The following is a 16391-nucleotide window of genomic DNA, read 5'->3' on the forward strand; positions in this document are numbered from 1 at the left end:
TGCGGATGGGTTTTTAAATACGGCAAAAAAAAATTCTAGTTGCTTAATGTCCAAAGTTAATCCATTTGTTATGTTATGTCATGTCCTAGTTTATAAAATTAAGATCAAACCAAAGAAACAGAATGCAGAATGTTGCTCCTTTTACATACATTTCTGTAGGACAAAATGAGGAGAAAATAAATAACAAATTATAGGAAGTGTATAAGACAGATCAGTAACACACTTAAAGCAGATGATCATATTGTGGCAAGCCAGAAAATTGTCATGTCTCACGTGTTATGGTGCAGTGGAAGTAATTGATAAATAGCTTGTGTGTACAAAACCAGCATTCTCTCCTTGATTCACTGCAAAGCTTATGGCATTTAGGGATTTACATGGACAAAAAATTGTATTTAAAGAGTTGATCCCAGCAGATCTTCTGAGAGGGTGCAAAGGGTCAAAAGTGGCTTCCATGAAAGCAACCAAACCAGTTCATCCTCTAAACCATTATTAGAATTTTTTTTCTTTTACTTAGCTAGTTAAACCCCAATAAAATACATAATACTTTGCATCACAAAACAGCTTTCTTAGTAAATTGCTCCTGGACCACTGGTCCACAAAAGACTCTCAGGATGGGGTTCTGAACATATAGCCAATGCTTATTTAGCCCTAATTAATTTCTGCTTTAGGAGGGAAAGGAAGATAAAAGTCTTGAAGTCATACTTCAGGCTACACTTTCCACGAAAGTAAGCAACTGAAAAATATCATTGTTTGTGATTTTATACTTCATTTGCTCCAATGATAAATATAATTTAATTGAACCTTAATCATAAAACTGGCTTAGCCTTAGCAATCTGTCAGTCTTATTTTAAATTTTCATTTAATTGTAACTTGAAAATGCATTTAAACTTCACATAATTTAAATCCATTAAAATGCACGTGCAGCTACCATAAAAGCAAGCCTGTTCACATTTAAAAGAAGAGTTTATTAATAGAAGATGCATCGTGATCACTTGAGGCCACCCCTCTCATTTCCTAGTGTAAAACAGATCCTTTTCATCTCATACTTTAAGTTCAATCAGCCATCTTGTAATTTCAGCAAACATTCTGGCTGGCCAAAGACACCGTTGTCTCCCCTGTGTCTCAGAAGCTTCTGTTCCTGTGTTTCTGAACATTTGTTTAAGCTCACAGACCAACCACAGTATTTCATGGCAGTTTCAGAGGTGAAGGTTAGGGCATATCAGTCAATTCCCTTTAACCCACTGATCCATGGTTTTCTCAAAAATGTCTTTAATTTATTCAGATCTTGAATAATTTGTGCACTGTCCTTCCTGTTAAATATGTTTCTATCACATTACATATTCAATTGCAAAAGTAAACTTTCTATTTGTGTGTGTTTCTGTATCGCTGCTGTTACAAACAAGAATTCTCCATTCACCAAAACAATGTTATAGAGCCCAGTATGTATTATCTGTGTACTTCTAATTTTTAAGCAAAAAGCCACAATGGTTACTAAATCCATGTGATTAAGTCTGAATATGTCTCTTCTTGTGTTTCTAGTACAATCTAACTTTTGAATATTCTTTTTACACTGGTTTGCACTCCCAAAAATGTATGTTTTCCCCTGTGTCATCTACTTTCACCACTTTATTGCAAAACTAGCATTCTTCTGTAATTTATAAAGCTAATACTATCACTTTTCTTGAGCTAGGACTTATTCTTTCTGTCTTCTAAACTCTTTTCCAAATTCATAGTATTTCCTCTCAGTGTTTATTAACCTGTGAAGGTGTAATTGTTCTGAATAGCTGAAATCACTTCTGCAGAAGTATATGTTACAGCTAGGGGGAAAGAATTTAGAATCTTAGCTAGCTTGAGTGAAACACTAACTGAAGCATCAGTTATTTTATATATATGAATGTATGAATTTATCTATATATGTTTGTATATTATGATATTATCATAGGAAATTATCTTGCAGGCAGTTTCTGCTCCAGCAACCAACCTTGGTTCTGCACGCCACCAACTGAGTCAGCCACGTGCATCACCACTCAGTTACAGAACATCTCTACCAAATCTGCTTCAACATTGCAGTTGGCTTCGAAATCATAATTTGGGCACAACCTAGCACGGATTTCTATTTGCGATGTTTGTCAGCATTTTATTGCCCTGCATGCCCTGATGGAATGAAACAAATAAGAAAAAATCTAATCTCAAACAGCGCTTTTTTTTTTCCATCTTCTTTTGGTAACACCAAAATAAACTACACTGTTAGAAAGCTGCTAAGTTCTCTCCGTGTCTGCTGCAACAGGGGTTTGTTCCTTAAATATTAAACACACACCAAAGCAGGTGGCAAATTCTTCATATTTTCTTCAGTTCTCTTCAGAGAAGACTAAAAGGGTGACAGGCTGAGCGGTGCGCCCGTGCTGGGGACGGGCAGGGCAGCCACAGGCAGTGGAACCTCCTGCCTCACTTGCAAATGGGGGTTGCAAATGAGGGACTCCCATATTTTGCACCACGCTGGGAGCTCCTTCCCTAGCTTCCACCCTCCCTCCTCCGTTGTACAATACACACTTCATAACCTGCCCCAAATCACAGGGCGCAACTGCCATTGCATTAGGGAAAATGGATGTGGTCACGGTGCCCCGCTGAGTGGTCCTGCTCCTCATGGCCTCTGTCTGCAGCAGGGAGCAGGGCTGGGGTGCCAGGGGAGAAGGAGAGAAGTGCTGACATTGATCTCTGGATCAGAGAGTACACAGATTGATCCCCGGGATCAATAGAGAGGTCAGCATTCAGTCACACATGATCTCTGGCTACAGCTCTTAGGTAATTTCTGGAAGACAATGGAGGGAGATGTATGTATGGATGTGACCGAGGGTTACATCTTGATCCCAATTTCTGTTTAAGGAAATCTACGCACCAAAAGAGCTTTTTCAATTGCTTTCAGCTCTGAATCCATTTTCCTGAGCACAAAACAAATCTCAGTGTCTTTGGTATTGCAAAAGGAGCTATCCATTTCCTTTAACATACACATTGTTTCTATACTTCTCTAATGCGAAGAAGTCTCTCAAAGCTCCTAAATTAACAATGGGAACAAAAATGAGCACAGATTGCTTTTAAAAGTAATGAAGATTCTAAGTATTATCAATAAATAAATTAGGCAGGATCCAAAACGTAGTTAGGGAATTTGAGAACTGCTGGCTGTGCCATTGCCTATGTGAGCAAACATGGCAATCGCCTGCCGGAGTCTCCAGAGCAACAAGAATAAGAACTCAGTGACCTAATAACAAATTACTGGCTTGCAGGTCAATTAAGTAGCCAAGAGACACATGAATTCCACCTGTTGTGCCATAATAATGGCTTTGCTTTTAAGCAGCTGGAGATTAAACATGTCAACAAGATTTTAACATTGTGTTCCAGGAGGTCCAGCTCTACAGCCCACTTGGACATCACCGGCTGCATGTCATACAGGTTTTCCTGGGAGCCTGGCACCTTGAATGCCATGAAAGTCTTCCCTGCACTATTGCCATCAGACTTAATCTATTTAGAGGTATGGGGCACAAAAATCTCGCACCGCACTGTCAGTTATACACAGAACCACCTGCAATGGGGGAAGAATATATTTCTACATTGCTTTAGCTTTTGCTTTTACACAGCACAGCATTAGTTTGTCTTGTGCCACAAATACACAGTAGGAATAATTGACAGGAATCATTGTAAAACAGGCTGCAGATGAATCCAGCCTCATTTCCTCCCATACAGACATTTTATACTCAGCACCTATGGAACTGCCTGAAAAGAATGGCCAAGGTTTGATTTTAGGCTTCTAGGTCATGGTTTCACCTTGACAACAGCTCTTTCATTTCAAACAGCAACATTTGCCAGGATCCCTAAGGTGTTTTCATTTTTGTCAAGAAGTGTAGGGGAAAAAAAAAAAAAAAGTATGAAAAAAAGATAAATCTTAATTCACAAGCTTCAGGACTATCTCTGTGTCTCCAGCACAAAACTTCAAATGCAATGCAGGACCTGGATGTGTATTAGAAGGCTGCAGATTTAAACCTTGTCCACCATGATCAAACTGGATTTATGGAGCATCATAACTCTCCAGACACCATCCAGCAGCTTATTAATTTAATAGACTCCTGTCCATTCCATGATGTTCCTGCCCTGACAGTCTCTCAAGATAAGGCGAAAGCCTTTTGACAGGACAGAGTGCATATATATTTTCTTCTGTTTTCCTGTGGATGGGGTTGTCGACAACTTGAAATGTGTGGCTCAGCAAATTTGGAGGCTTTTTCCTTCCCTTTTGCTTTGCAGGGAAGATGACAGAGGTAACGCTACAATGAGCCACAGGGGTCACAAGGTTTACTGCAGTCTCTATATTTATTTAGCATAATGGATTGAAAAAAATTTAAAAAGAAAATAAACCACATTCAACATCTATGTCATAGGCTGAAAATAATGACAGTATTTTTCTTAAAAGATTTCTAAATGACTGATTTTACTGCAACTGAGTTAGACATAGGAGGGGCAAATACATATCTTGAAAAAAAAAATCTCTGCATGATGTTTGCATTCATTTTTGCCAGTGGTCTGAATGGTTGAAGCAATATTTTTCACACTATCCCAGCGTGAAGTACAGACTGGACTTATTTTCTATCCTGAACATGTTCTCATAGGTGAGTGTTAGACTTGGTTTACAGCTTTTCTGTGCAAATCATGTCAATACTGTGCCTATTTTCTTGACTCCTCAAATGAAAAGTTAATTCCAATTTCAAACCATGAAATAAACTACACAATAAATGATAAGAAGAACACACACACAAAAAAACCCCAAAACAACAAAACAAACCAACATACATATAAGAACAACTTAAAGTATCACTTGGCTGCTCTGTAAATGAAATGCACTAATAATGAACAAAAGCATTTTCATATTGAAAGTGGAAATATAGCTTTCCCCGTGCATTTCTTGTCATCTTCCATTTATTATCTACATACTTAGAATTTAGAGGGCATGTAATAATTCACTGTATGCTATTATATGCATATTATACTAATTCCATAAAGATGCATAAAATAATCTTTTTCTTGTAGATAATTAAGACCATATACAAGGCCCTGACCTTTAAACTCCCTCAAGCAGATAATCCCCCATTGGATCTATTTGCATAGGTAAAAAAATAAAAATAAGGAGAAAGTACAATCCTGCTTTGTGAGTTTTTTGAAGCCAAACTGAAGCCAAACTGAAGCCACAACACTGCCTGCCATTAGCGAGCAATAAATACCACTAGTCATGGGGATAGATATGTTCTCCTTTAGAGAGGAAAGCAGCAGCACTGATTTGCAAAAGTTTTGTTTGCAACAGTGTTATTAGGCATCCTCTCTTTTCAACATTCCTGCAAAAACAGACACAAATGGTGCCATCTACTTGCCTACCAACCACATCTTTATGGTTGTATCCATGAGACTTTCTTCCAATGGCTGTGAAGGTATATTGCTCTTGTAGAGACAGCCTTTTATGTAAGCATTAGACACACAATCATACTTCTCTTAAGAGATATTTTGCTATTTTTCAGTGGTTTTGAAAATGAAATGTAAACCAAGCTTTTCCATGGACATTTGATATTAGGATAAGCATCACATGCATTTTGTTAAAAACTCAGATATTTTTGTCAGTGGATATGAAGAACAGAAAGCTGTAGCACCACCAAAGGCTTCAGCACATTGTTCATCTAGTGGAGGCATCCAGAGGGACAGCAGATACTGCAGCTTTCTGACTGTCCATGTGGAACAGACTAAGTAAATTCACTCTATTTGCTTTTAATAGTATGTGGAAAGAAGCTACTTGCAATCTAAAATATATGCTCCAAGTTAACCTTTGGCCCATTAAACAACTTGTTCTCTGACCCAAACCAAAATATACTCGTATTCTAATGCAGCACTATTTAAACTCCTTATGATGTCTGACCTGTGTCTCATAAGGGTCTCTGCTGTTATGTGTCTGTGGCACAATGGACCATTACATTGCCTGAAGTTGCAGGGAAAAAAAAAAATAAATAAAGTATTTGCTAGCTGAAAGCTCATTTGCTGGGGAAAACATGGTATGAAGGATCTCACAGAACAATTAAGAAAAGCAAACCTCTCTCACTAAAGAAAAATGTAAGAACCCTTCTGTTGTCACAACCGACTTTTCCTTTATGTTAAAAAAGAGAGTGCTTACTTTAAATTAGCAAAATTAATTAAAAATTGCCAAGAAGTCTTACTAGTAGTTTCATGTAACCTCTTCTTGTATCTTCAATGCATGGCACATATGTCAGCGAAACAACTCATCCCAGTACCAGTAAAGTAAGTAAACAATTATATATTTCTTGACTTATTTTAAGGCAACCACTGGGCAGCACAGCAGGGGAGAAATTGCTTCCAACCCGACTTCTGCTCAGCCCTCTCCTGTGTGCTGTCTCTCCTCCGGTTTCTATTTATAAATTAGCTACATGACACAGTTTCAGTGTGGGCAGCTGTCATTTTAACTAATCTCATCCTGTAAATCCACCCTAGCAGGCTTGTTCTCTATTGTGATTGGAGAATAGACTTTTTTGGGCAGCTTTCAAATGCAGCATCTGTTTGAGCAAGCACCCATCCCTTAGCTGTGTGGAGAAGCACTCTCCGAATTTGCCCCCCCCCTCCAACCCCCCGGTTTTGTGTTCACCGAAAGAAAATCACAATTCTCGGATCTTACCCTTAGGCAACATCCTCCCCAGCCAGGAATTTGTTAGAGTCGCTCAGTGGGCACTGGCTGCGATTTCACTTAGGGAAGGATGGAGGCTTTTTATGGCATTTGATATGTGTTCGCACCATCGGGACAATTAACGGGACCATCCTGTGGAATTACTTAGTAAGATGTCACACGGTGCCTGTGCAACCACTCTGGGGCCAGGACGGGCTTTTTTCTCTCCTCCCGCATCCTCTCAGAAATAACGAAGGGCATAAACTACTCAGTGAGGCCAGGCAGAGGAGGAAATAACATCAGTAAATCACTAATGGAAATGCAAAATCCAACACCGCTTCACGTGAAATGAGATGACGGGCGGCTTGAGAAGCATGTGAGCTGCTGCCAGCAGCCGCCTCCCTTTCGGCAGCCGACTCCGACCCCGTCCCACCGCCCCGTCCCCCAGCACCCGTCCCTGATGGAACAGCCATTTTCTGAGCGGGATTGCAGCAGGGGACGTGCCCACAGCTGCCACCTGCCCAGGACATGTGCTTGGTGGGACGAGATGCACCCCGACCGGCCCAGACACACATTAAACATGTTGGTTTTCCTGCGCAGAGTTATCCTGTGGTGCTCTGCAATCAATTACTGTTATACCATCATCATTAATAATTTTCTTAATGAAAATGATTCTGTTGATCTCCGTTGTATTTTAATTATCAGAGTTAAGCATAATTACACTGCAGCTCTGAGCTGGCATGTAGACTCCTTTAGGGCGCAATTTTGTTTTAACACACTGATAATGTAATTTTACATTGTGTCAGTTGTTTAGTTATTATCCAGTCGTACAATTCCGCTGTATTCCTGATAACAGATAATAACCTTAGCACCTCCTATATCCTGAAGTCATTTAAAAAGCAATATTGGAATTTCACAACTAGCTAACTTAATCGCCTTATGATTTTATAATTCCCACAGCTAAATATTTGTACAGACACCCTGTTTTAACAATGCCACTAAACATACGGTATCCATACATTTCACATAAATGGCTTTAATAATAGCTAGAAAACTGTCTGCTATATGAGCACAGTTTTTAGTCTGTGCAACTGTATTTTTTACACCTATTCTATTCTATTCTATTCTATTCTATTCTATTCTATTCTATTCTATTCTATTCTATTCTATTCTATTCTATTCTATTCTATTCTATTCTATTCTATTCTATTCAGTTGTAATTCATTTACAAAATCCCTTACAGTCCCAGTGGAAGATTTGCAGCTAATACCCCAGAGCTCCTTCCTAGGTTGTGAGGGGACTCCTACCTCTGGTCTTAGAGATTTACCAGGTCTGGCCCACAACGCTGGTAGGCACGACTGCTTCTCAAGTACACTGCGTTGTAATGAACATATCGTTCATGCATTAATACTTCCCACCAATGTATCTTGCTTGAATTACTGAAACTCTGCAACTGTTTTCTGGAAAGCACATATTTATAATTCTAGATAGGGTACAGTTCCTAAAATATGCCTCTAAAATTTCAGATGCTGTTTTTAGGACATCTCTTAAATTATTGAACAGACTATATTTGAAACACGAGAGGAGTTTGAAATAAATATTAAAACAAAAAGAGCGTGTCTTTTAAATCTAATTACAGTTGTAAAAGTTTCCTTTCAAAAAAAAAAAAAAGGGAAAACAGCACATGCCATGAGTAGCCAGCTTGTGTCAGAGCTTGTAAAGAGAGATACTAATGAACTGTTTTTCCCTTTTCTAATTTGTCCTCGTATTTGAGAAATGTAGTTATAAAAAGTACAGAAAGAAATAAGTTGTCCTAGACTAAATAGAATTAATTTCAAATACTGAACAGTTATTTCATAGCTATTCTCTCTGAATGTACTCTGATGTATGATTTTAAATAGCCAGTTTCTTAATCTAAAAATTTATATAGAGGATGAATTGTAATTCCACTGTAATAACTTAGCAATGTAATCCTATATATGTACGTAATACATATACATACATGCACACATACTTTTTGTGTTTGCTTGCCTAGGGAAAATATTTTATGGAGAGTTTTGAAGGCAAGTAGGTAGTTAGCTGGTCAGGTCAGAGTTGCTTTCAATAGGAACCACATGCCAGACTCCTCTCCCCATGATCATTCTGTGTGCAATGCATGGGTGTCTACAGTGCCCACAGCTTCTAGCGAACTGACGTGAGGCGGACATTGCTATGGTCTCCTGAAAGATATGGGGGAAATTCGGCTCTCGAAGATATCACTGTAATAAGCTAAAAGGAAATACAGCATGTCCTTCCAAGTCAGCAACTGACTACCCAGGATGATGTACTGTTAGCCAATTCTCAAACTTCTTTTCCTTTTAGAAATGTTCCAATCTACTCCTCTCATCTCATCTTGGGTATAGTGAGGAAAACAGCTCTCCGGTGACCAAATCCCCTACATGTATAATTCCACACATTTGTTCAGCTAATTGCTTTCAGAAATAACAATGTATTGCTAAGCAAACTAACAAAATTATACACATGCAACTACAACATAACATCGAATTACAACTACATGCCAGCTGACACCATTTCATTAGAAGTAATGGCACTGTAGGAGACAGAACGCTAACACAAATCAAGGCAATGTAATCTGGAATGATGAGATACAAATTGAAGGAAGAAACATTATTCTATTTATTTATTTTACCATCTTCTATTTGACATTGTTTTGTGATCCAAGCCAATTAATCTTTCTAGTACAAAAATCCCAGCATGGCTCAAGGGAAGCATAGATGCTTAATGAACGACAGAGCAGCCGACTCAAAGTGCAAGGAGATGAATAGAATGCAGTGAAGGTAAAGCATATCTACAACTTATTTCCCACATTAGTTTAGTAAAGTAGCAGGTTTTTAACATGTATTTATAAATTAGGGCTCAAATTTACCCTCAACTTCAGTTATAATACACATCTGCAGTAGAGATAAGAGAGTTCACCCTGAGCACTGTATGACTGTCTCACAACACCTCGTTAACCAGCACCATCAGTGAAATAAAATCCAGCATGCTTGAATAAAAAAAGTAATGTTTTGGGCTACTCAGATTGCACCAAACTGAAGAAAGTTTTTAGTATTTGAAAAAAAAAATAAAAATTTGTATTTAAATAGATTAAATCAGACAGATAGCACTGAAACTGTCTAATGAATTAGTTAGTGTTTGTAAAGTACTTTGAAGATGAAAAGCCTTACTGGTATATATGTGCTAAGTATTATTATAATTACAGAAAGAATGTAATACTAGATAAGACATCATCCTATGGGAATTTGCAGAAGCTGTATTTTGGAGTGAAAGTAATTTCCCATTACATTAAAAAGTTGTTGCAGAAAAGTTTGCCTGTGAGTATTCAATAGTATGAATAGCAAACTGCAGCTCTGGATTCACGAGAAAAGCTTTGCTGTATTACTGAGAGCACTTCGCTGCTTCTCCCACTTGGGCAGCAACCAGCAAGCTGTGAATGAAGGGCAGCTCAACCCTTTTTAGATGTGAGCCCAGCTCTGTACTACTGCAGGTGTTTCAGGTTGCAGAATGAACGTGTTGGCATTCTGTAATTATAATAGAAAGAATTTATAAGACCCTGGTGTGCAACTCATTTTTAACATGCAAATTCCCTGTTTTCAGCGTTTCAACTTTCAAAGGCTTGTGGCAGTTTAAAAGCAATCCTCTTATAAGTGTATAAATTGCAATGATTATAGGAACAAGTTGTAATTGTTTCTAGTAAGTTTTTAGGAGGCTTTGATGTTTTGATTAGTGTTTTGTATGTTAATATATTGATATGGGTGCTTATTTGCCTGGATGCTTGTATGCTGAAATGGTCACTAGGTTGCCTCAGCAAACAAATCTTTGATCTCAGTAGGTCTGTTTGGTTAGAAATAAAACCTAAAAGAAATTAAACAAGAACAGTGCATGTTCTGAAGTATTCACAAAGTGCTGAGATTGGTGATTGAAATACAAGGAAGGAAAGTCATAGTTTAGCAACCTGATCTTCAGGGGGAATAACAAAACCAGCTACGCTAATGTTATTCTTATTCCGTGTATTCAAGTGGTGGCTTTTTTTTTTTTTAAACATTCTGTAATGACACCATAACCACATTTACGATGCTTTCACAGTGACTGACCAAAGTGCATAGTCCGTGGCAGTACGGAGTGAACCCAAGATGGTTCAAGATGCAAGATAAAAGCCTTTTAATCTTGATCCAAAGTAGCTGTTAGATGTGGTAGGTTAGACAAAGCATGTTTGGGGGGCTTCGTAAGAACTCATACTGACTTGAGGAAATCTGACAATCCACATAAGACAGAAATGATACGCATTGCCACTAGCCAGTACATTCCAGTGAAGCATCATCATGTCATGCCACTACACACAGACTGGAATGTCAGAGGTGACAACCCTGAAATACAGTTCCAGTTATCTTCTGTTACCATGCTGACATGAAGCCTTATCATAGTCCAATCAAGTTCACATTCTTCTTATAAAACCAGATTTCAGTTAGTAGTCTATAATGTAATGTAACTTAGAGAAATGCTATCCAGTATGTCCAATAAAATGTCAGAAAGAATTCATCTATTTAAAGTGTATAGATTTTACTGATGTTTCCCAAGAGGCACTAAATCTCAGAGAGAAATGGATGGTATGTCTTATGTCAGCTGACGTCCTTCTGTGTTTGCAAGGCACTTAGTATACTACAGACACCATGTGGAGTTTTTGCATCATTAAAAGAAAAAAAGAAAAAAAAAAAGGCAAAACCACAACATTAGAGGAAAAAGGGAATGAAAACTGTTTCAACTTTAATGGGAGACGAACTACATCTTCCTATTATGCAACAGGTATATTTTTATCTCAGTACTTTACACAGGAAAATAGAGAAAAAATCAGTTTGTGTTTACCTTTGCTGTACACAATGCAGTTGTTTTTGTTGTCTTCTACTCCTTGCCAAGTCACATCCAGCAACCACTTGGGGCCAGCAGTCAGTACCATAGGGACTGAAGCCTTTGTCTTCTGTAGGAAGGATGATAACAAACAGATGCCATTTGCTTGCCTTGATTAAGAACTTGAATAATAATAGTAATAATAATTTTATTTGCAAACAACAAAATCTCCAAACCCATAAGCCAAGGTCTTATTCCCCTGCCTCACGAGTTTTTTTAAGAATACACAAGCAGGAAGCTTGTGTATTCTTTCATTGATTGAATGGTGAAACTATTATCAAGGATTTTTCCGAATGATATTGGATCAGATCTCCAAGATTAAACAGATCTCTGGTGGCTGAGAATTATAAAGGGAATGCAGATGACTTTCACAGCAAAGAGCCAAGTGTTTAGAAGTGAACTTTAGACACATTGTACTTCATTATCAACAGGATCTCACTATTTCCTGAAACAGACAGGAAAGAATTTAAAGAATCGGTATCCATTTCAAAGATCTGTCCTGGCTAACATTTGTATTATCATATGAAATTGTTGTGAATGGATAATGGAATTTTTCTGCTTTTGCTAAGTGTTGATGTGCGATTTTACTGTGTCTGAAATAATAATAAATGTTAATGATTCACTACTCTTTGTCTCCAAAAAGACTATAAAATAAGTTGTACTACTAAATTCAAAGGCATAGAAGTAAAGCGTGACATCCATTGCACTTGAAAGGTGTGCAGGCAAGGAGATGCACATTTAACAAAACCATCTCCTCTGTATATTTCAGATTCTAGATTTTGAGAATTCGGTATTTGAGGAGATAAGGTAGAAGCTTTAAATTTATTAACATTTAACTCATTTTACTAATCAAATGGCAACAAATCCTGTGGGTAATCCTGACTTTGTCAGCTTGTGGCACTGAGATGCCACTTACACTTCTATCATTCACAATTATTTTTTCTCTGTATATTGCACGAAACCACAACAGAGAGTACAAAGTACAACAGTCACTACATAACTTTCATTTTTTTCCTGGGATATAATTCTGTCTAAGATATCCCAACCTTTTTAAAGTGAATTTGATCTATTAGTTTTATATTCCACAAATAATTCTCTAGTTAGCTCCAGCCTTGTTCTATTCTGATATTCTGTATGATTAAGAGAGTTAAAAATGTTAAGATATGGAAAATCTTATATTTATATGAACATTCCAGATGCATTGGTCACATTTATTATCTATGAGTGTTCTAGGAATGTAGCGAAGTATATTAAGAGTTACCATAGAACATATTACATACCCAAAATACACACAAAAGTATTTATTGAAAATAAAATATTATTTTCAATATTTAGTTATATAAGATAAAATTCATACTCTTATATAAGATATATTTAATATAATTTATGATATATCAGTATTTTAATGAAAAAAGATAGCAAGATGCACTGAATGTCACAGTTCTTCACATTTTCAGATATTTTTTATCTGTTTATTCTCCAATACTGTGTTATCAAATATAGTATTTCTGGCTTAATTTGCATTTTATGTTTTGCATTTTTCATACCAATGTTTATGCATAAGTCACACTTCTTCTATATGCACTCCATGACATTACTCATCTTTCAGAAGTGTTGGAAAAAACAGATATAAATGAAGAATTAAATTAGTAAAAAGGAATGTAACAGCTAGCAACAATATACCTACCTAGTGTAAAACCGCTGCAACAAGAGACATGCAATGTTTTAATTGTTAATACTGCTTTTTCTACAGGAAGTTGCAGAAAGTGTGTTTGCTTATACGAAGTGTTACAAAAGTCAACCCAACTGCTCACGTTTGAAATTAAATGGAATCAATGGAATTTCTAATTTTAATTTGGTTAAGTTCATGTATAAATTATCAAGAAGTCTGATATTACCAATTATAAAATCAGTGCAAAATATTTACGTATGGACTGCACAGAAAATAATGATGTAAATGAGGCACGAACTGAAAGAGATTTGCAAGAAATGAGATGAAAGGTAATCAAAGTATCATCTCCATCTCCTAAAACAGAAAAGTCTGGACTTTAGTGTCATTTACACCAAAACAGCGCTAAGGCTGCTATGGAAACAAGGAGGAGTGGCTATTCTTCACATAGCTGAGAATCATACCATATTAAATACAAGCTTTAGCATGACTGTTGGCAACCATGACTGCATAGCAATAACGAAGAGGAGGACTAGGACATGTTCCTACCATGTTTCATTTCTCCTACTGCCATTTCAGTCAAACCTTTAATGTGTTTTTTGTGCTTCTATGTGCTTGCAGTCTCTGGTAATCACAAGTACAATCAAAAGACAGTGCAATATTGTCCAGATAGTGGACTTTCCAAGTACACTATAAATGATTAAGACATTTTAAACAAGTCTTTTTTTTTTCAGTTGGAGGCCAAGTTAAAAAAACATAACAGAACAAAACAAAATTCTATATTTTAAGTGCAGAAGGGATAATTTACTTAATTTGCAGAAGATCTAATTCCTATTTCTGTTTTTGTTGTTCCCACACATTTGACATTTGACTGTGTCTCTCATTCCGGCGGTGTTTAAAAGGCGTACAGATGAGGTTCTTAGGGACATGGTTTAGTGCTAGAGTTAGGTTATGGTTGGACTCGATGATCTTGAGGGTCTCTTCCAACCAGAATAATTCTATGATTCTATCTATAAGGGTATTATTTGCATTAAAGTGGTACCAAACCACCTCAAATAATATCAGGATCTTCTTGTGCTGGGCAATAGTTTATTATCTACATAGACAGGACAAATAATACGTCATGGAAAAGGATGATACATACTGCTGAGGAAGAAACAATAAGCAGAGGTACCGTTTGACTTTCTCACGGAGATGAATTTCTCTTTTAGTAAGCGGCAGGACTAGTCCACTAGGCCATTGCCCCTCTTGGTTCTAGACAAAGTGGAGCCCAGGCTGGTGCCTCTTCCCTTCAGAGGTGAAGCAGCAGCAGCAGGTAGATTGAGCACCAGCTGTCAGGATGCAGGTCTGCTTTGCCATCCCATTTTTGAAACTTAAAGAACTACACAGAGATCACTAAATCAGCTTCCAGGTCGTTGGCAGTAAAACTTGTAATCAGTTGAGCAGCTGTGAGTGGTCTCTAGGCACTAGAGATAGGCTGGAGGAGGGACAGGGTGTTTCGTCTCACAGCTCTGCTAGCCCAGAAGAGCTGGTGGACACCTCAAAAGAATTTCCCATTCTCCCATAGCTCTGCTCCCAAGCTGCACAGATATGTAAATAAACTTTTTTAAATATGAAAGCAAAACTTCACAAGGCCCTGGCTGCTTATAAAGCTTGGCAGCTCCACTAAGGGAGACAGGCAGTGGCTTCCCTTTGAAGTACCTCACAGGCATATTGTGTGAGCTGTAAGACGAGTCAGGACCACCACAGCAGTTCTTTGGGCCTGGCATCCTGTGAGGTTCACATGTTCACAGGAGGTGTTCACCACTGACAAAGGCTTGCTCTTGTTGTGCCTTATTACATAGTAAGAATTGAAGCGAGCCTGCTGATTCAGGAAAGGCCATTTCACTAAAATGGTTAAAGTGAAAAGACCCCAGTCCAAGATAACAAGAAGCTATGGTTAAATCAGTCATGCCTTTATCACCTCAAGATTAGACTACTGCAATGCGCTACACCTGAGGCTACATTTTAAATCCATTTGAAAGCTGAAGCTGGTGCAGAATGCGGCAACCCGCTCGTAAAGGAGGATATCGTGCTTTGAGCACATTGCACCAGTGCTTTTAAACCTGCACTACGTGTCTGTGGGATTTAAGGCACTGGTTGCAACCTCTGAAGCCTGGGACCTGTCTGTCTGAGATGCCTAATTGAGACCTGCCAGGTCCTTTGCCCCAACTATACAACCACAGCTGAGATCTACTGAGCAACATGAAAAAGGCCTCTCTTGTCTTGAAACAGAAGAAACTCTTGGCAGGGCAACATGTTCTTCATGGCTGCTCTTTAGCTTTGGGACACCATCCCACTTGAAGTATGTTCACTCTCTGACTCTCAGAGAGTACTATGAAAATCATCCTTTAATTCATAAGACTTAATTGTTGTACTGTAACATTTAGTTGGTCATTCCCAAAATGGTGGCAGCAGCAGTGGGAGGTGTTGGTTATTTTATACTATGTTTTTTTTTCAGTGTTATTAGGAATACTTCTAGCTTAAGAAAGGTAACCTTTTACAAAAAGCTTTCTTGATGCAGGAACAACAATATTACAGCTGCTTAAAAATAAGACTTCAAAGACCAAACAAAATTTTGTTTCTCCCTCCAAAAGAACTGCTCCAAATCATTCAAAAACTTAAAAAATCTTCTGCTGATTGCCTAAGTACAATCGTAGGGATCTGCTAGCACAGATGCCCGTAAGATGGGGCCATACAATAGTAACGTCACATTTTGGAAATGAGGGCGCATTATCAAGCTACCATATTGTTCACTTCTCTGCACTAGGTAAGTATGTATTCTACACTTGAGTAATTTTTACCTGTAAATGCAATTTCTGCTAATGTCTTCGTGCCATAACTAGATGAATTTGACAAGGACAAACAGGGTCAAAAATGTGATCTCTCAGGGAACAATTAGAATCAGCTAATGAGGATAAAAGAGGTCAGGCAGGCATCCACTTTTCACTAACCTTTGAAGGAAGTGGACAAACAAGGGATGTAACCCTCAATAAATGTTTATATTCAGTCAAG

General features: G+C 37.8%; 1 protein-coding gene across 2 annotated transcripts in view; it reads right to left on the bottom strand.

Moving 5' to 3' along the window:
• ZFPM2 (zinc finger protein, FOG family member 2) overlaps window positions 1-16391 on the bottom strand; it is a 311201-nt gene that overhangs the window by 93299 nt on the left and 201511 nt on the right. Inside the window, exon 5 of one of the 2 annotated variants that reach the window (XM_082044964.1) lies at window positions 11627-11738. In XM_082044964.1, coding sequence (XP_081901090.1) covers window positions 11627-11738 — 112 coding nt within the window. The remainder of the gene's footprint in view (window positions 1-11626; window positions 11739-16391) is intronic. The other variant, XM_082044965.1, reaches the window with a different exon arrangement.

Source organism: Streptopelia decaocto (genome assembly GCF_964273445.1).
Source record: "Streptopelia decaocto genome assembly, chromosome: 2".
NCBI lineage: Eukaryota > Metazoa > Chordata > Aves > Columbiformes > Columbidae > Streptopelia > Streptopelia decaocto.